Raw genomic sequence first — 20242 nt, forward strand, 5'->3', positions numbered from 1 at the left:
GTGTTGCATTAGTACACATCCCAAACCTAAGTGGGATGCGTCATTAAAGACAACAAAACCTTCAGTACCTTCTGGCAGAGCCAAGATGGGTGCTTGGGTAAGCTTTTGCTTAAGTATATCAAATGCCTCTTGTTTCTTCGTTCCCCATTCATACTTAATGTTCTTTCGAGTTAAAGAAGTTAAGGGAACGGCGATACGAGAAAAGTTCTCGATGAACCTACGGTAGTAGCCAGCCAAACCTAAGAAACTTCGGGTTTCGGTTGGCGACTTTGGGACTTCCCACTTAGAGATAGCTTCAATCTTAGCGGGGTCCACTTGAATATCGTTGACGTTAATGATATGACCAAGAAATTGCACTTCGTGCAACCAGAACTCGCATTTCGAGAATTTAGCGTACAACTTCTCGGTTCTTAAGATTTCAAGAAGAGTTTGAAGATGAGTTTCATGATCGGCCTTAGACTTAGAATAAATAAGTATGTCGTCGATGAATACGATAACGAATTTATCCAATTAAGGCTTGCAAATACGGTTCATCATATCCATGAATGCGGCTGGGGCATTAGTAAGTCCAAACGGCATAACCGTGAACTCGTAATGTCCATACCTTGTTTGGAACGCGGTCTTGGGAATGTCTTTCGATTGAACTTTGAGTTGGTGATAGCCGGAACGAAGATCGATTTTTGAAAAATAGCTAGCACCTTGAAGTTGATCAAAAAGATCATCAATACGAGGGAGTGGGTATCGGTTTTTGATTGTAACTTTATTCAACGCACGATAGTCGATACACATTCGCATGGAACCATCCTTCTTCTTGACGAATAGAATAGGAGCTCCCCAAGGCGAAGAACTCGGTCGAATGAAACCTTTCCCCAATGGCTCGTCGAGTTGTTTCTTTAACTCCTTCATCTCGGTTGGCGCTAAGCGATATGGAGCTTTGGCGATCGGAGCCGTACCGGGAATAAGATCGATTCTATACTCTACTTCACGATCGGGAGGGATTCCAGGAAGTTCATCAGGAAAGATGTCGGAAAAGTCAGAAACGATAGGGACGTCTTGGATTTCTTTTGGCTTAGATTCTTCAGTGACGTAGGCCATGAATGCGAGGCATCCTTGATTCAAACACTTGTTAGCCCTAATCATAGAGATTATGCTAACTTGGCCAGCATATTTGTCCCCTTCAATTCGAATTGTTCGTTTACCGGGGGCTTGAAGTTCTATGGTTTTGCTATTGCAGATGATACGAGCATGGTTATCTGATAACCAATCCATACCAAGTACAATATCAAAACTAGACAAGCTCATGGGGAACAAACAAATAGGCAAAATATAACCAGCTAGAAGAATTTTTCCGTTTTCAAGGGCTTCGGAGATCTTAATGATTTCGCCACTAGCAGTCTCGATGCTTAGAGTTTTATCTAATTTAACTAATGGTTCGTTTAATAGACTACGAAAACTATAATCTATGAAACTAAAGTTCGCACCTGAATCAAATAAAACTCTAGCATACGTGTCGTTGACTAGAAACGTACCAGTAACGGTTTCCGGCATGTCAGCGGCCCTTTTTGTGTCGAGTACGAAAACTCGAGCGTTTCTCTTTTTGTTTTGGCCACTTCCACCCATACCACCACCAGCAGGCTTGTTCTTTGGGCACTCAAAACTCAAATGGCCCATCTCCTTGCAATTAAAGCAAGTCATATTCTTCTTCCAACAGTTAGCGGCATCATGTCCTGTACGATTACATGACTAACAGACTTTAGGAGACGGGGCGAAATTGCATCGGCCCTTATGGTATCTTGTTGGGTGTCGTCAGCTCCAGCAAATAAATTTATAAATGTGAACTCACTATGTTACACACTATTAGGGATAGTATGAGTGGTAGTAAGGTTCGTGTCCACAGGGATTGCGTTTTAACAATTTTATAACCGAGAACGATTTAGAACTAGTATTTGTAACAGGGGGGATTTGGGTAAATAATAAATTATATAAGCATAAACTAAATAGTAGTAGTACAAATTCTTAACATATAACTAAGAGATAAAATAAGTAACTTAGAATAAACAATTATTAAAGATAGTTCCGACACAAGGGGTATTTCATACCTCTGATTCGAACTACGATCATCAATAATTATGGTGCAATGATTTTTATTATTAAAAGATTTATATCAATACTAAACGTCACGCCGTTCGGACGTTCCCTCCATCTATGTCTAACTAAGCGCAGTTCGTTAGTTAGAGCCAACTCGTTACCCTAAGCTCACGCCGTTCGGATCTTAGCGTGCGAGTTGCATGTGATGAAAGTATTAATTATCATTTAGTGTTCACGCCGTTCGGAAAACTAAATCACATTGTATAATTTCTATAACGAGATTGAATTCATAGACAAACACAAAACCGTCATTTGTTCCTTAATTATCAAGATTAAAATCATATTTCATATTTTAATTTTGAAGAACGTCATTAGCATATTAATAAATTGATCATTAACAAACTAATTTGAATCCTAACAGAGTTTCGGATTTAAAGTTCAAGAAATTACACAAACGAAACCTTTCAACAATAAAATCACATAACTATTTCACATTCGAATCATAATACAAAATAGAGCCCTTAATGTCGAAACTAATAGATTATTAGCCTAACATAGCAATTAACATAACCAAATTAAACTTACAAAGTAAAGACATACTACTCGTGGGGTGTTCGGGAAGAACTTTAGAACTCCCGGGAAGTGGTTAGGACCTCCTCGAGACTCTTGGAACCTCCTTGGCACTCATATGGAACTTATTTAGCTAATTAGAGAGAAGAGATGTGAGAAAAGGTGTGTCTTTGGCTGAAACTCGGGCTGCTATTTATAGCTGAAAATCTGGAATACTTATGGGTCGTAATATTTTCAACAGTATCCTTATGACCCATAAGTTTAACTTTTTATCTTATCTTATCTCCAATTCCAGATTTTCAGGATTGTGCTTCCTACCGACAGTCTTTATGGGTCGTAAGGTTGCTTTATGACCCATAAGTTTTATTTGGGGTCGTCTTGATATTATCTATTCCGGATATTCTGGATCTTGGTTGCACCGACGACGACTTTTGTGACACAATAATGACCGACGGTTCTTTATGGGTCGTAAGGGTGTTTACAACCCATATGTGTCAACTGATGCTGGAAATCTTTATGGGTCATAACTTTCAGCTGGTCTTCAGTCTTCAAATCTTTACAGCCCATAAGTCTTGCCAGTGTCTTGTTATTCTTTTTATCTTCAAGCCTTGTCTTCGCTTTTGATTTTCATTTCTTCCGGCTTCGTTCTTTCAAACGGTTGTTCTTCGGACCAAGTTGCTTCATTCCCCATTTCGGACCTTGTTGCTTCATTCCCGGTTTTGTTCGGTTTCTGAATTGTGTCCTTTTGGTTGTTATTTCTTGTTTATTTGGACCAATTCGTCATTCGAACCTACAAATCCATGTTACAAATAATTTAGTATCAAACTAAATGGATTTGTAATGAAAAGTGTATAAAATCGGGGATAAATGATATAAATAATGTGTATAATTTTGCACACATCATATCTCCTACAAGTCTTGCATGGCGTAGAGTTGCTTCGGTTTACGCCCTTGCCTCTAAAGTTGGAACTACCACCAGTCTTTCCTTGAGCAGATGTCGGAGTCACTTTCTTGTCCTCTTCCTTATTGCGGACCATGCCGCCCATCAGGTACCCAGCCAACTCCATTGCAGAGTCGGCGGTTTGAGGCATGTGAGACCTCACCATGTCACGGATTTCCTGTGGCAATCCCCATATGTAACGTGTGACTTTGCTGGACTCAGGGTTAACCAGCTGGGAAACAAGGCGACAATACTCGAGGAACTTGGTGTTATATTCGCGAAGGTTTGTCCCTACGACCTTATGGTTAAGGAATTTAGTTTACACTTGGTCAGTCTTGTGCATGGGACAAAACTTTTTCATCACCATGGCTTTGAACTCTTTCCAAGACAAGCTATACATCTTGTCTCTTCCTCTACTCATCAACAGCGCATTCCGCCATTCGTGCGCTTCACCTTTGAACATGAGAGCGGAGTATTGTATCTTCTCCTCCTCGGAACACTTGCTCGTGATAACAAGAGTTTCCATCTCCTCGAGCCATCTCACAGTCGTGATAGCTCCCTTGTCACCATGGAATTCTTTTGGTTTATAGTATTTGAAATCTTTAAAAGTACACCCACTCACTTTCATTCTTTTAAACTTTTGTCTAATACCCTCGTCGGCATTAGACCCATGGTCACTCTCCTCATCATGAGAAGGTTTTGGACGAAATTTCACGGGTTTACGAGAAGGATGAACGGAAGGATTAACGGATTGAGAATGTCGGGATTGATGAGATTGAGATCTCCACTCAAATTCCTCTCTCACAGCTTGCTTAATCATCTTTTGTATTTTAGTCATGAATTAATCGGGAATTTCTTCCTCCCGTTCATTCTCGGGGCCTTTCCCCTTATCTCTCATTTCTTTCTCTTTCTTTTGACGAGCAATTTCATTCTCGTTGTTGTTACTTTGTTCAGACATTTCTTTTTCTTTTCAATTAGGTCTGAAATTTTAACAACATTTCTTATTCAAACACACGTTTATTTATTATACATAAATATATATCAAAAGATATATATTTTTCATATTACACACACACACATATATATATATATATATATCGTTTCCACGATATATATAGTAGGTCCTATCATTACAAGAGAACGTTTCAAACGTTCTTTATTCATACTATTTTACACATAACAGATAGGACTATATTACACACAGTCTTCACTTGATCAACATCTTCAGTCTTTCATGTACTTCTTCACAACCTTTGTTAGTTTGTTTCATTTGTGAAGAAGCTTTTCTCCCATACTCTTTTTCTTCTTTTTCACCTCATGCACCTTCCTCCTCCAATCATCGGTCTCGTGCAATGCGTGATCAAGGTGCTCTTCATATGACTGTGGGATTACGTTTGGGTATCCATACTGTGGAGGTGGGTCATGGTAACCCAGAGTCACCATTTCATAATGGTTCCTCAGCTCGGGATACGGAACATAGTCCCCGTCGGATGAAAGGTAGAGGTAGGTCCTGGCAGCTTGGTTCTGTTCATGGATTTCATCAGCTTGTTCTTGAATTGTCAGAATTTCACCTTGATATGGTGGAAAGCTTGATGAAGTATCAATCCTAAGCTTTTCGAGACATTGGATGTAAGGATCCACAGAACCATAGCTTGGATTTTGGGAAGTGAGTGATCCATCCATCGGGCTTGTTATCTCATTATGATCTTCAGGATGCTCTTCTTCCGGTTCCTCTTCAACCTCTTCCTCAGGTTCTTCCTCCTCTTCGGGATCTTCCTCTTCTTCTGACTCTTCTTTTTCCTCTGATTCTTCCTCTTCTGGTTCATCTTCCTCCATGGGTTGTATGGGTTCATTGATGTTTGGGATCATCTGGAAGGTCTTGGTAGGCATCATCACCCTCATCTTTGGTCTACGAGATGGTCCTTCATAGTGGGTTGGTTGGGAACTTGTTTCATTGAAGGTGGAGCTTTCGGCATGCCACTCTTGTTGTTCGGCAATATACTTCATCCATTCGGCGGATGGTTGAGAGTTTGGTAGATACCCGACTGGATAGTATTGTGTTGTCTCCGTGGGTTGGAAAGTGAAAGCTTCGATTGGTTGTGGATTTGGCGGTCCATAACCAGTTGGAAAATATTGTGGTATTTCCGCGGGTTGGTACATCGGCAGAGCTGGTGGATGATAGCTCGAGTGCCTTGACGCCTCATCGCTTGACTTCGGTGGACTATCGGGGACGCCAATCGGGTAGTGTCGACTCCCTGGGTAGTACACTGGTTGGGACAAGTCGTGTTCCACATCTTGGTTGAAGTAGGCTTCATAGTATCCTTCGCTCATGTTGTCTTCGGGGTAAGGTTCGGCAATTCCGGCCTCTTTCGCCTTGCGCATATAGTTCTCGATGTGAGCTTTAAACGACATCTAATATATAGGTGGTTTAGAGTGAGGAGTGGGAAAGAAAGGTTACCAGCCTATCTTATCCCTAAACACATAATCAATAATTCATATACTTGGATTGAAGCTTGGGTATTGTTTTATGATACCCAATTCGCTAAGATCGATGGCTCTGATACAAACCTGTCACACCCCTATCTAAGGCCTAGGCGTGTGACTCAATAGCTGGTACCACAAGTGTAAATAAATCAGAGTTGCGTTCATTTTGCGGAAGACTTATAATTTATAAGGATCGAAAGTGAAACTTTATATAAAAGTTGGGATTATAAACACATGCTTTAAAGTTACAAAATATTTATGTGTTTTAATATTTACAAAAACCATCACGTTTATATATTAAGTTACAAAAAGTAATCCGAGCCATCGGATATATCAATAGCACTTCGAAACTCCAAGTGCTAATCTTGTTCACCTGCAAAATGTAATAAAATACGTCAGCAACGAATGCTGGTGAACACGCTGACGCAAAAATATTTCTTTTACTTAATTTGTTGGGTCAAGAATTTGACCCAAATGAGGAGATTTGACCTGAACGAAGAATTTGGAAGATTGGAATCTTCTCAACCTCCTCAGAAACTGCTAAGTATTGAATCCGAGCACACCTTGGACCTTCGAATAAGCTTTTACTTAGCCGAGTACGAGATTTTGCCTTCCGAGCAAGGTTTACTTCAAATAGTCTTCTTAAAGTGGATATCCGAGCAAGGTATGCTTTTTAGTGATTTCCGAGTAAGGTTCATTGATTTGGCATATCCGAGTAAGGTTCACTTTGTCAAGCAGGGTTGTTCTTCAAGACCAAGTATTTTACTCTTCCGAGTAAGGTCTGGTCAACCAAGTCCAAGAAGCCAAGTAATTGAAAGACCGGGCAAGGTATTCTTTAATAATTATGGTCCGAGTATACTTGATGAGTTAATAGAATATCTTTAAGTTATCTCGAGTAAGGTTCTGCTCAAGTAAGGTATGTACTCCCGAGTACGCCTTATCAATAAGTTGTTAAACTGACAATTAGCCGAACAGGATCATAGAAGAACAAGGTTGCTCGTAAGGATTTGTCGAGCAAAGTTTGATAGATTCAAGAAGATTGAAGTCTACTCGGTGAATATTTTACTTGGTAAAATATTCTTTAAGTAAAGTCTACCCGGAAACTGATTCCGAGTACACTTCTATTTTACCAAGTCTGAAGGAAGGCCGAGTACACTGCGTACTCGGAGACTGAAGTTTAATGAAAAGCCTACCCGAAAGACTTGTTTTACACTTAGTATATTTTTGAATATGTAAATTGAATATGTACTATCGGATAGGGTTTCTAGAAGGAATGACAGCTGTCTTAGGTTGGCAGGCCTATAAATAGAATAATTAGGGCACGCCGCCAAAGAAGAGAGATACACGAGAAACGAAAATACGGATAAGACCGACACATTAATTAAGAGAATATTTTGTATGTGACGGCTGTCCTAGGATTCCTTCTAAACCCTAATTGATTATCCTTTTGTGTTATATAAATGGAAATCTTTTGAGTGAATCCTTCGTTTGTCTTCGTATTTTGAATATTCATTGCAACCGTATGTTTGTTATTGATTCCGCCTTTAACAAACGGTCATCTTTCTAAACATAGTAACCCGTCATTAACTCGCTTGTCAACACGATTAATTTTGTGTGAGTTATGACATGATTGATTAAGATCCGATTCGAATCGACCATACATTCAAGAATTCGGGACCTGACATAATTACCCCTCGAGACTACGCCTGCCTCGGCCCAACGTGTCTTAGGAATAACCAAGTCAAATAACACATTATAAACTAGAGCCTCTACACTAGGTCACCTCACGAAACACCGCAGCGTGCGACTTCAATTAAGTACACGTAAATATACACATAGGGTCGTATTCCATGCAGCGGAGCATCCTACGACCAAAGGTGGTGTGATCATGCCCATACATCGCATAGTACCACCTCTGTAAGGATCCAGACATATGTATACCATAGCCTGAGGGCTAGGTTCATACCCATAGCTATAATGGTTTTAGGAACACATAGTTCCTTGTAAACAATTTCAAATAACAAGTTGACACATTTTGAAAACAACTTTAAAAGTTTGGGGGCGCATTCACCTTGTCTCTTTATGATCGACTTCACTCACCGTCTAAGGGTCTTTCCCTTTTCTTTACCTCGAACCTATAGTTACGAGTGTAAATGTTTGTTAGTCGGATACACGATCCGGCTTAAGACCTTTAGTCTTATATCTCAATCTTCGATTGAACCTCTAGTTCAATTCTTTATTTACTTGAAAATCTCTTGTTTAAAAGTAAATTTATAAACCTTTAGTTTATATGAAAACCCGACGTTTCTTCTTCTCCAAGAAACGTAATCTTTTATTATTTAAGAATACTCTTATTCAATAAATAATAAATTCATAACAAAGAATACATTCATATATACTTACACACATATATATGTTTATTCAATATTCAATACTCATTCATTTCTTTGTCATGTTTTCTTTTCGTTTACCGAGGTATCGAGTATACCCTCGACTTAAGATCAAAGCCTTGAATATAATATTCAATTATATTGAATTCAACATTACGCCTAACCTCAAATGGCGTAGGGAGCTCTAGAGACTTGAGCAGCACTTCGACGCCGCTTCTCTTTACTCGACACGCAAATCGAGAATTGCCAAATCTTCAATACTTGTGGATACAAACCTTGAGAACTAACACCGTCTTGGTTGTATGAGGGTGGGAAGTGGTATAACCTTCAAGGAAACTTTGATACACATTCGAGGGTCGTGGCACGCTTATCGAGGAAACAGGGCACGTTTATCGAAGCAAATCGGATATACGAACTTGGGATTGTAGTGAGATGTTAGAGAGAGAGTTGAGAACTCAATTTTGGTGTGCCAAGTGAAGACCTCGGACCTTGCTATTTATAGACGAAATTTTGGTCCCCATCGCGGTACGCGATGGGCTTCTGGGCACCCATCGCGTACCGCGATGTAGCCCAGGTGAGTCACCCATATAGGCCTACCACGTGTCGACACGTGGCAGACGCCGCGACACGTGGCGACAGTGTTGCCACGTGGCAGCACCTAGTGCCACCGTGTGCCACCATGTGCCACCGTGTGCCACGTGGCACACGTGTCACAACCTGTCAGACTCCCCATCGCGGTACGCGATGGGGTTCTCTTCTGACTCATCGCGTAGCGCGATGGGTCAGGAAAACAAATATTTCATTTTTAACCCTCAAGTTTAGATTTTGGCAAATTTTAGTCCCTAGACTTTGGAATGTTGATACTTTGAACTCGAAATTTTCAGGATGTTACAGTTTCACTTGCAATTAAACCCAAATTCACTAATCTCGTTAAGTCTAGTCGTTACACCCATCAGTGTGCCCTTCACGTGAAGGACGGTTTTGTCCCTATAGTTTTTTCCCTTTTCCGCAAATACAACCCAGCACTCACGTGAGGAGGCTTGCGAATTGGGACTGAGGTTTATATGGGGAGAAAAAAGACAAAACGGGTCGTCACGTGAGGGGCACGAAGATGGGTTAATGATAATGATGATTTAGACGACTGCGGGTCTTGATAGCTTGAATGACTCATGCTAAGATGAAACAACCGTTAGCTATTGCAGGAGAGAATGTCATGCGATCAACAACCAGTATAAGAATAAACTAATATGTTATTTGAAGGTGATAATCAAGAGTGTGTACGTGTAAATATGCATGTTGAGGGTGGAAGTGTGAATGAAATACCCTAGGTGCTAAGTCCTTCTTTTATAGTGGGGCGTTCCTATTCAAGTTGAGATGTGAAATCAACTTAATCGCTTGAACAAGTAAGGTTTATCTACTCTTTTAAAGATGTAGTCGACCCCTGTATCTTTTAGTAAAAAGGGGGTGTCATTCATTTTCAAGACACGTGTTACAACTTTCCATGCAAGCCAGTAAACCTTCTTTTTCATATAAAGAGATTTGACATTTACGATAAGACTGATAAGGATTGCTCATGTCATATCAAGAAGCTTCGAAGATTAGCTTCTAAGCATTTAACCGTTTAATCTTCGAAGCTCCTAAGGTAATGTGTTTACTCGCTTTGGGTTCGATGATCGGGCTACCCCGTCATCAGTTTGAAACTTGGATTACAGAATCACCATTCACCAACGTGTTGTAAATTAGATTGATAATCATGTTCAATATAAAACTGATATCGATCCCAAAAATTTAAAATATCTGGTACCGATATCATATCAGTACCAGTATTTTGTACAAAATTTGAAAAATACCGGTTTTGTATCAAACCATACAAGTATCAAAAACTCAAAACTTTGATATCGATTATATACCGAGTGTGAATCAAAATGAGCAAAATAAAAACAAGAGGACAAGAAAGAACTAGCCATCAATCAAACCAACCATTTGCATCCATAACAATATCCTCACTACAATCCAAACCCAAATTCACACGGTTCTACGTGTTCAATTCCATCACCACTTCCACATGCGTGCAACCTTTATACACCCAAATCAATTACAAAATCAGTTTCCAATTCAACCCCAAAAAAAAATCAAATCTTTTTATCAATTCATCACCAATTCTTCAATATCTTTAACATGGGTCCGATCGTATTGACTCAACTAGCCACCGGTCTAAGCGTCATAGCCGGAGCAGCCTTATTGAAATCAGTAATGGATCACAACCCAATGATGGGTCCGGGTTCGGGTTCTGGTTCGGGTCAATTCCCAAGATGTTCAAGCTGTAACGGAACGGGTCGGGTCAGCTGTCTTTGCAACCGGTGGTCGGATGGAGATAGTGGGTGTCGGACATGTGCTGGTTCCGGTCGGATGACGTGTAATAGCTGTGGTGGGTCGGGTACGGGTCGCCAACTCCCGGTTCGGATCTCGGTTCGTCCTCCAAACCAACCATATTGATCTATGTATTGGGTTGTTGAGTAAATTTGAAACCTTCAGATGTATGTGTGCAGTGGCGGACCCAGGATTTTTTGCCAATGAGGTCCCATATTTTCGGTGTTCAAATTTTTCGGGTCGGTCGTTGTTCAGGTCAGGTCGAGGCGAAGAACATAATAAAAAACAATATCATAATAAAACTTTATTTTCAATCATCACTACCTGAACGGGTCAAAATGGGTCGGGTTGACACATAAACACTTTGTTTTCCCTTTCTTGAACATTTTTGAGATAGAACCTAGATCCACCCTTTCATAAGCATGTGTTGAAAACCATTAACTTAAACTAGTGAAAAATAAAACTGATATTTTAAAGTGTTTGAATGTTTCTAAAGAAAACCATGCATAAAGTTGAAAACAATGATATGTATTTTAAAGGTGTTTGAATGTTTTCAAAGTTATCATTGCAACATTAGCAATCAAATGATTGATTAACACTAAAAATTAACACAAAAAACCAAAAACTGAGCCTTGTAAGACTTGAACCCATGACCTTTCAAAGATAAAACAAGGGACTTTCCACCAGACCACATCAACATTAATAGTATGGGTTCCAAGTATTAAATCTTATGGGGTCCTCAAAAAATTTAATATACCGCTTCTAATAAATTTTTAAAAAACATTGGTGTCCCGGGACCCCGATCCACACTATGTGGGTCCGCCCCTGTATATGTGTATAATATTGATTCAATTACACTTCGAATATATAATCTCTATCTCTACTATATATAAAGTATCTCTACTATATATAAAGAGTGAGTGATGGGCAAAATTAATATCATTTTAAGAGTTTTACAACTCATAAAGCATACAGTACAACTTTAAATAAGGGTAATATAGTCTTTTCAACATAAAATACTTTAACCAATTTAGTTTCAAAAGAAACTTACAATAATAGTCCTTTAACTTTAACCATTTTTTGTAAACTTATTATATTGTTACAAATTTACCCCTTCTTCAAAACCAACTACCCCCACGATTTTTTAACAGTCGTAATTTTTTCACACGTTAATATTTTTTATAAAAAAAAATATACAATAAAAACAAGCATTTTGTTCTCTTTAATTTAAGTATGATATTGTTGTACTTTTTTATTTTATAATGTTAACATATTACGTGATACCTGTAATAACCAACAATAGATCAAGTCATGTGAGCTCGGGTCATGTGTCGAACCGGATTAGAGTCAGAACGTGTCGATACAAAAAAAAGTTAATTTCGTTCAAGTTGGTACATGTTTCAAGTTGAAAGTAGTCAAGTCATAACAAGTTCGGGTTAGAACGATGTCATGTTGAAACGGGATTCAGCTTAAAATAGGTTGGTTTAAGAAATAATTTAATTGAAATAGTTGTATATTTAAATTTTGCTTCTTGATTTTCGGCACTGAGTACGTGCATTCAAGCATTAGTTATACGGATGACATTGTTTACACGTACTACGACTGATCAACGCGTGTATTGTGCCACGTAACGAGTGTAGCACAAGCGGTTACGCGTTCGATTATGTTTGTGCACGCACCCCGCTGCATCGCGCGGGCACCCGTCTAGTAATATATAATCATGTATTATTAGTTGATACACTACTTTGATAAAATGGGATTTATTAGATGTTGTGTGACCACAATTATACACATTGCATATTTGTGAGTATCCTCTATTGTCATCAATTATGTTAAGATTTATTCATCCGCTACACGAAAATCCGAAAAGGGTAGCATGCTAACATTTAAATGTTTTGAAAGCTTATAATCATATATGGAAAGTATTTGAATCTCTATAAATGTAACAATTATTATTTGATATTTGCATTACTGGAAAACAAACTTTCTTTTGGAATTTTGAGTCTTAATAGTATATTTTACTAGAATTGAAATGAAATGTGCTTGATTTACATGACATATGACTTGTATGATGGTTTTGTTGAGGTCAAACCTTCAAAGTAAAGTAGTCTTGTATTACACTAGACTTTTCTTACTTTCTTTAATGAATGATTTGAGCATGGTCACATATTCTTTCTTGCACTATGTGGCTGTTTCACTGTATTATGAAGCATATAAGATGTAGGTCAACTCTTGAAGTATTTGCTTTATACTATGCATAGACTTGAAAAATGAGAACAGTAAAAACAAACAAAAATGGAGCAGGCAAAATATGATATTATGACCATTAATGATAAATGCTAGTTTTAGGGAGGGATAAAAGAGAGGAAAGAAACAACTAATCTTTGCTATTGGAACTTGAGAGTTTGAAGTTTTTGTTGGCTATTACAAAAAGCAATAGGCAGAGATTTGTTTCAATAAGCAATCCCAAACACCGTCGTAAAGGGTATTTTGGACCTTTTGTCTTGTTGGTTGATTATATGCCAAAAATCTTGGTTGTATTCTTAAAACTGCATATGTTTTGAGTTTTGACATATCTAGGTTGCAGCACTCTTCCAAAGTGGATTTTTTTTTGGAACGATGAATATCATTCATAAATAAAAAATGAAGACTTGAACCTAAGATTTCCCAATCCCATGATGTTTTAAAAACATTGCATTTGTTAATGTGTCACCAACAAAATATTAGACGCGAGTTACTTTGGCTATTATTTCTCTCTTCATTTTGTGGGTCCCGTGTTCTCGTATAAATGTGACCCACATAGTAAAAATAACATTTGTTAAAACTTTCATTTTATAATCTAAATATTCTTGGAAATTCAAATCTAAATGTCATAATACCAACCGGTGGTATGGTGGTAACTCACTAACTAGTGTGTAGATGATTCTCCTTGAGTAGGGTCTCAAGTTCGAATTTTGCTTTCGCTAGTTTCCTACAAAAGCGACCTACCTAGGAAAACTATGATTTACCTGATCCCGTTTTTAACGGGATATTGATGGGTCCCATGAGTTTTCTCGTAATGGGTTCTCATGCTTAAAATATAACATTTTTCTTTTACCTTTTCTTAACATTACATGAAACCATTTTAGGGTAAAAAAATTTTCTTATCTTTTCTATAGTGTTTATTTTTTCTTAGGTAGGTATGTATTCTTAAGATAGATATAAAATTATCTGGTGGTAGATCTAGGTTGGCTACCAATGGTTAATTCCATAATCAAAGGCTGAATTAAATGAAAATCTTGATGCTGGATCTATTGGGACCAAAGTAAGTGTTCATTTGAAGTAAACTGATAAGGCCTACCAAAATAATAACTAAAATGCCAAGTTAAACATGACTTAGAGAAATGGCAACAATGTTTGTGGTTTGATATTATGTGAATGAGCATGATCAAGACCGTGTGCTTAGGAGACATCTAAATCTTGCTTTTCTATTTTCAAAAAGTGTTTATTTACAATGTTTTATGTTTACTTTCAAAACACACTTTTACATGAACAACTTGGATATTTTTACATTATTTCGGTAACCGTAATGTTGGATGTGAGTGTCAACATCAATTGCAATAGATAAGATACTCAAAAGGTTTCTCTAGTAGTACTATTGTTTCCCCTAAAAGTATAATTACTTGAATTTTAAAAGTGATGTATATTGTTGGGGTTTAACCTGAACGAGTTAGGAGACGGTTGTATCAACGAATATACTTGACCATTGATGCCCCCCCCCCCCCCCCGAATAAGTTAGACGATTGTACTTTGAGTTATAATACATATATGCTATACGAAACCGTCCATATATGCATTTCACATTAATATGTGTCTCATATAACTTGATCGTACTCGGATCTTGCTAATCCTAATGGTTGGATTATGTCCTCCCGGGTGCCGGACTCGTCTCACGAGCGAGACATGGACCAACTTAGGCATTTAACTGAAATGAGCTCGGGTCCTCTCCACCTATTTATTTTTTATAAGACCATCCGTTGTGGGTTAACTAAAAATGTATAACACTTTGCCATGTCACTATCATGTAGGAAATAGGCTTTAATTAACCTACTACCATTTGACTATCATGTTGTGGTTTGGGCGTTAATGGGCTGACTCCTCCCATTTTAGTGCCCCGCTCTCACAAGCTCATTTTGGTGTCTGGCGATGATGTGGCTTTGGTGCCTCCATTTTAACGCCCACAACGGGTAGTTTAACGTTAGAGTGTGAATCGTTAAGTTTTGATCAAAATGGTGCACTATTGCACATACATATAGATAGAGGAGCGTTCAAATAAAACTATTTATAAGTTGAGAATATTAAAAACACTTAAACGACAATACATATTGTTTAACTTACCTAAGTAAAATAACAATGGAGAGCAAAACGGGTATCATACCATACACCGATTTTATACAATCGTGTTCTACAGTTTTTGTGTAAATGCATATGAAAACATATCATACATGTAAGTAAATGTGTACATTCTCATGTTTGAGCTTAAAGAAGAAAAAGATGAGCACTATGTATTTCACATTAGAAGTATCATAAGGTTTAAAAGAAAAAGTCAAAACTGGAGGAAAGAAAAGGTCAACCTACCAATTGCTTGACTAGATCTTGTCGACTTTTTTGAATATGTCCAACATCATAATTAACCTTTCATTTCATTTTCTTTGAAGGGTGACCTCAAATTAATCAGATTAAATTAAAATGCATATAAACTTATCATATCAACCAATATCAATCGAATGACATAGTTTTAGCAATATGTAACTTGTCCATTTTCTTAATAACAGAATGTCACCTTTAATCTTCTGAAATGCAATTTTAAATTATATTTTTTTACACATAACTATCATATAACCTAACACTTGTAAGAATTTGAACTCACATACAAATACACCTGATTACTATACAAATACGAACACATCAAAATGCATATACACCCGAATACAAATACACCTGATTACTATACAAACTCAAAAAGAGAACAAACACAATGTTCCCCATTCAACCCCTTCTATGTTACCTTTATGTTTTACCCAATGAAAACTATATCTTTTGATATCCTCCTCGATTCTATTAACGTACAGTGACTCGTTTATTGTTGAAGAGGGCCTCGTTTCTAGTTCTCTATATGCACCAACACGCCGTAATATTACCGCTTGGATTGCCTTTTGTTTCATGTTGTGGACTCCAACATGTCGACGAGGAATTAGGATATCACGCAACAAACGCATACATCACTCACTAATAAATTGTCATATCACCGATGCTACACCATTTGATCTCCTTGATTATCTTACTTTTTTTTCAAATTGATTAAAACAATTACCTTAAAAAAACATTTAACCTTTTTGTCATAAAGTTAAGTCATACAATTGTGAGCTAACAAACTGCTAAGCTAGCAGCCGCCGTCATGGAACATCGTACACGTGGCTTGAACAAGTAACTAACTAAATAAGCCGCCAAAAAGGACCTAGCTAGCTAACAAATCCTATGTCAGACATATATGTTGACTTACATTGTACGTACGGCAGGCATACCACCCACGCATGCTTTCCCTCTACTACACTCTACTTGTTTATTGTTAGTTATACTGCTCACGTGGCACACGCATGCCTTTGCAACAGCTTTGCTGAGTCAGCACGATTCTATCTACGTGTCGAATCACAAAAGATGTCTTGCACCAGCCACAGGGAACAAATCAAAGTGTCGTCACAAAACCTATGGCTTTCTTCGTCTTGCAATATACATGCATCTTTACTTTATTTCCAATTTCTGTTAAACCACAAAAATATATCATGTACTACCACAAATGGTATTTTGCATTAAAAGGTTTAGTTATTAATTTTATAAGAGTTACTTATACAAGGGTTTATTCAATAGCTTAGTATAGAGTAGGTAAACTTTGTATCGTCTTCGATCAAAATGTTATATGTTTTAGTTTCCGTTATGACATAGAGGAAAATTTAACTGTTTATAATTTTAAGTGATGTTTAAAAAAAAATAGTCGACGTAATGGGTGGTACATCACGATCTTTGAAACCGTGCTACAACGATGCTTCTAGTTAGCTTTTATACAAGACATGTGTAAAATTATGACATGTTAAACTGTCTTAATTGTCACAATGTTGTGGAAATCACTTGTAGTTTAACGAACGGATCTACCTTAAACGAAAACGTGTCACATACTAGATCTTATATATGTTTCACACCTAAAATCATTTTGTAGTTAATGGAATATTGCTTCCCAATACATGTATGTTTTGTGATGTTTTCACTGTGTAACTCTGATTTAGATACTAATGCTAAATACATGTCTAATTAATCCATTTAATGACTCATTTTTCATTCTATATTTTCACATTTTTTTTTCCACATTTAGTTTGTAACATGCTTTAATCTATTTTTTTTTTGGAACAACTAACGAAATCCGGTCATCGAGTACACTCATGGGCAAAGGTTGATTTTTAAACATTCTATATGTATTCAAAGTTTCAAACCATATATTTGAATTTAGTGGGGGTATATATTTTTTTTATTTGGACAAAATTTAAAATTATAAATAGCAAATTTTAATTATGATAAACTGTTACGAATGCAAGGAATTAAGCTGTTATATGAGTTAACAATCATATCAATAATTAAATCCCGACCTTTTAGTTGGTATATATGGAACTTAAATAATTTATATTTAAAATAAATATAAATATATAAATTACATCAGAACTTGCAAAAACATTGATACATTTTTTTCATATATTTAACTAGCTTATAATCCCACTCAAAATGTATAACACGAGTAGAATAAAGCAGAAGTAAATTAATTATTATTCAATAAATATGTTTGATTCATTTATAAGCATATCAAACACAATAATTTTTATCATATAACTTCCATTTTTCTACACAATATATCAACAAAATTAACATTTTTTCCATAATTGTTAAAAGAATCCACCATTATCAAACTCTTTCGTATATACTTGATAGGCTTACTATTTAAATATCATTCAAACTGATTTAATTTTAATCATAAATTAAGAATATTTATGTTAACAATTTACCAAATCATTTACCATAATTAATGGTAATCTTTATTTTAAGGTTTTGTTAAACGAATATTAGCTGTTAAATAAGCTGTCCCAGCTACATAGGACTTTGTCGGACGGAGACTATACTGTATCTTTAATATACCATCAACAAACATTAAAGTAAAAGGATCCCATGTAACCGACCTATATATATACTTATACACATCCTTTACATATATTTACACCACATTTTCATAAGTTTATAGAGAGAGAGAGAGAGAAACATAAGGTAATGAGAACAAGAAGAGGAACATGTTATGAAAACAACATCATGTGTCATCAAAAGAGAATCAGAGACATTATTAACTTCACCGGAACACAATCTATCAATATCAACCGTAAAAGATTCCGGCAACATGACTTTTTCCACTATCTTCCTGATGACATCATTTTAACCATCCTTGCTAAGCTCGGCTCATCCGCCGACTGTCCCGCGGATTTCATCAGTGTTTTATCAACGTATGAATCTCAAAATATAAAAATAAAAAATACTTGCATTATTATTATTATTTTGTACTGATTTTGTATTTTGAACAGATGCAAGAGACTAAATGGATTAGGGCTTAATTCATTTGTATTATCGAAGGCGTCTTCGAGTTGTTTAGCTGTTAAAGCTAAGAATTGGTCGGAATCTTCACACCGGTTTTTGAAACGTTGTTCGGATGCCGGAAATGCTGAAGCTTCTTACACACTCGGCATGGTGAGTTTTATGCACACACCATTTGAAATCTAATCATGCACTGTTTCAAACGGAAGTCTGGATATAGGTCTGGTGGCCTTTTTGACAAAAAAAATTCAAAGTTTGACCGGTCAAAATGGACATTCGGATATTAATCAAATGGCCATTCTGACCAATAATTTTCGAAATATTTTTACACCCTATTGTTTGAACGACTGTTAGGATATTGTGTAAACGGTTAGTCTGACTAATAATTTAAAAGTTTGACAAATTTTTTTTTACTAAATGGTGTCTTATAGAGTTAAATTAGATATGGGTGGTGTAGCTCTAGCATGACTTAATTAAAATTGTTATTGATTTAGTCATTAATAGTTTGTTGTTAACTTGTTATGTACAGATTCGATTTTATTGTTTGCAAAATCGAGAAAGCGGAGCGTCGTTAATGGCGAAGGCGGCGATTCGGTCTCACGCGCCAGCATTGTACTCGCTGGCGGTGATTCAGTTTAACGGTAGCGGAGGAATGAAGAACGACAAGGATTTGCGAGCCGGAGTTGCTCTGTGTGCCCGAGCCGCGTTTCTCGGGCACATCGACGCTATCCGGGAGCTCGGACATTGTCTACAAGACGGATACGGAGTGAGTAAAAACGTAGCCGAAGGGCGTCGTTTGTTGATCCAAGCCAACGCCCGTGAGCTCGCAGGAGTTTTCCCAACAACCCCATCATCATTGTTACTTTCAAGTAAACAAATGACATGGAACCTGCTCCCTCAGATGGTGGGTCCGGTGTGCCCATTACTCAGTGATTTTGGGTGTAATGTGCCTGCATCGGACCCACACCCAGCAAACCGGTTCCTTGTCAATTGGTTTCCTAAAGAACCAACCGACAGTCAGGAGGTCAGGTTATGCTCGTATGGTGGTTGTGGTCGGCTTGAGACGAGGAGGCATGAGTTTCGACGGTGTTCGGTGTGTGGAGACGTTAATTATTGCTCGCGCGCGTGCCAAGCGCTTGACTGGAAATTCGGGCATGGGATGATGTGTAGACAAGCTTTTGACGGTGGCGAATTCGACGGTGATGTTAATGAAAATGATACAATGGTGGTTGACAGATGAACCGGCCACTGGCCACCGGTTTTTATAATAAATACCATAAATTTTGCAGTGGTTAATCAAGATGTAATCCCTAGAGATGTTAATGCTATACAAGTGTTTAAAACTTAAAAGAATAGTTTGTATGTTATAGTAGGATATATTTTGTTCCAAGTGTTTAAAATTAGTATCATATTATTATAGTTATATTAGTTATATTAAGATCTTAACATAAGATGATTAAAATCATAAAGTTAGTAATCATATACTTTCTCTATATGAAGGATTTGTGAAGAGATTGAAGGCCAATATATTCCTTTTGCTCATATAAGAAGACATTAGTTAATAGGTAATAATGTAATATTACAACTTTTTTATTTCAATCATTGCTTTCCTTTCCTTTGTAGAAAAAATATATGTACAATGTGACAATGGTCCAACTCCAGTATGTTTACAGCCACATATTCTATTGTTGAGGATATGCAAATTTATCCAATAATATATGTTTATGTTTTATAACCG

The 20242-nt window shown here is 37.1% G+C and overlaps 2 protein-coding genes across 2 annotated transcripts; both read left to right on the forward strand.

The window, feature by feature from the left end:
• The first annotated feature begins 10439 nt into the window (after positions 1–10439).
• LOC143635339 (uncharacterized) lies at positions 10440–10977 on the forward strand. The gene has a single exon (XM_077103198.1). The coding sequence runs from the start codon at positions 10651–10653 to the stop codon at positions 10966–10968; it is 318 nt and encodes a 105-aa protein (XP_076959313.1). The 5' UTR covers positions 10440–10650; the 3' UTR covers positions 10969–10977.
• A 7114-nt stretch (positions 10978–18091) lies between these two features.
• On the forward strand, positions 18092–19883 carry LOC143635338 (F-box protein At1g67340-like). The gene is made up of 3 exons (XM_077103197.1): positions 18092–18416; positions 18495–18657; positions 19034–19883. The coding sequence occupies exons 1-3, from the start codon at positions 18190–18192 to the stop codon at positions 19742–19744; spliced, it is 1101 nt and encodes a 366-aa protein (XP_076959312.1). The 5' UTR covers positions 18092–18189; the 3' UTR covers positions 19745–19883.
• The last annotated feature ends 359 nt before the right edge of the window (positions 19884–20242 follow it).

The sequence above is a fragment of the Bidens hawaiensis genome, unplaced genomic scaffold (assembly GCF_021521415.1).
Source record: "Bidens hawaiensis isolate Kalapana, Puna unplaced genomic scaffold, B.hawaiensis_p1.1 tig00007433_1, whole genome shotgun sequence".
In the NCBI taxonomy this organism is placed as follows: domain Eukaryota; kingdom Viridiplantae; phylum Streptophyta; class Magnoliopsida; order Asterales; family Asteraceae; genus Bidens; species Bidens hawaiensis.

What these genes read in the sequence shown, in the direction of transcription:
- LOC143635339 (XM_077103198.1), top strand. Translation starts at nt 10,651, where the DNA reads ATGGGTCCGATCGTATTGACTCAACTAGCCACCGGTCTAAGCGTCATA.
- LOC143635338 (XM_077103197.1), top strand. Translation starts at nt 18,190, where the DNA reads ATGAGAACAAGAAGAGGAACATGTTATGAAAACAACATCATGTGTCAT. An exon ending in TTCATCAGTGTTTTATCAAC is followed by an intron (nt 18,417 to 18,494) that starts GTATGAATCTCA and finishes TATTTTGAACAG; the next exon opens with ATGCAAGAGACTAAATGGAT. An exon ending in CTTCTTACACACTCGGCATG is followed by an intron (nt 18,658 to 19,033) that starts GTGAGTTTTATG and finishes TGTTATGTACAG; the next exon opens with ATTCGATTTTATTGTTTGCA.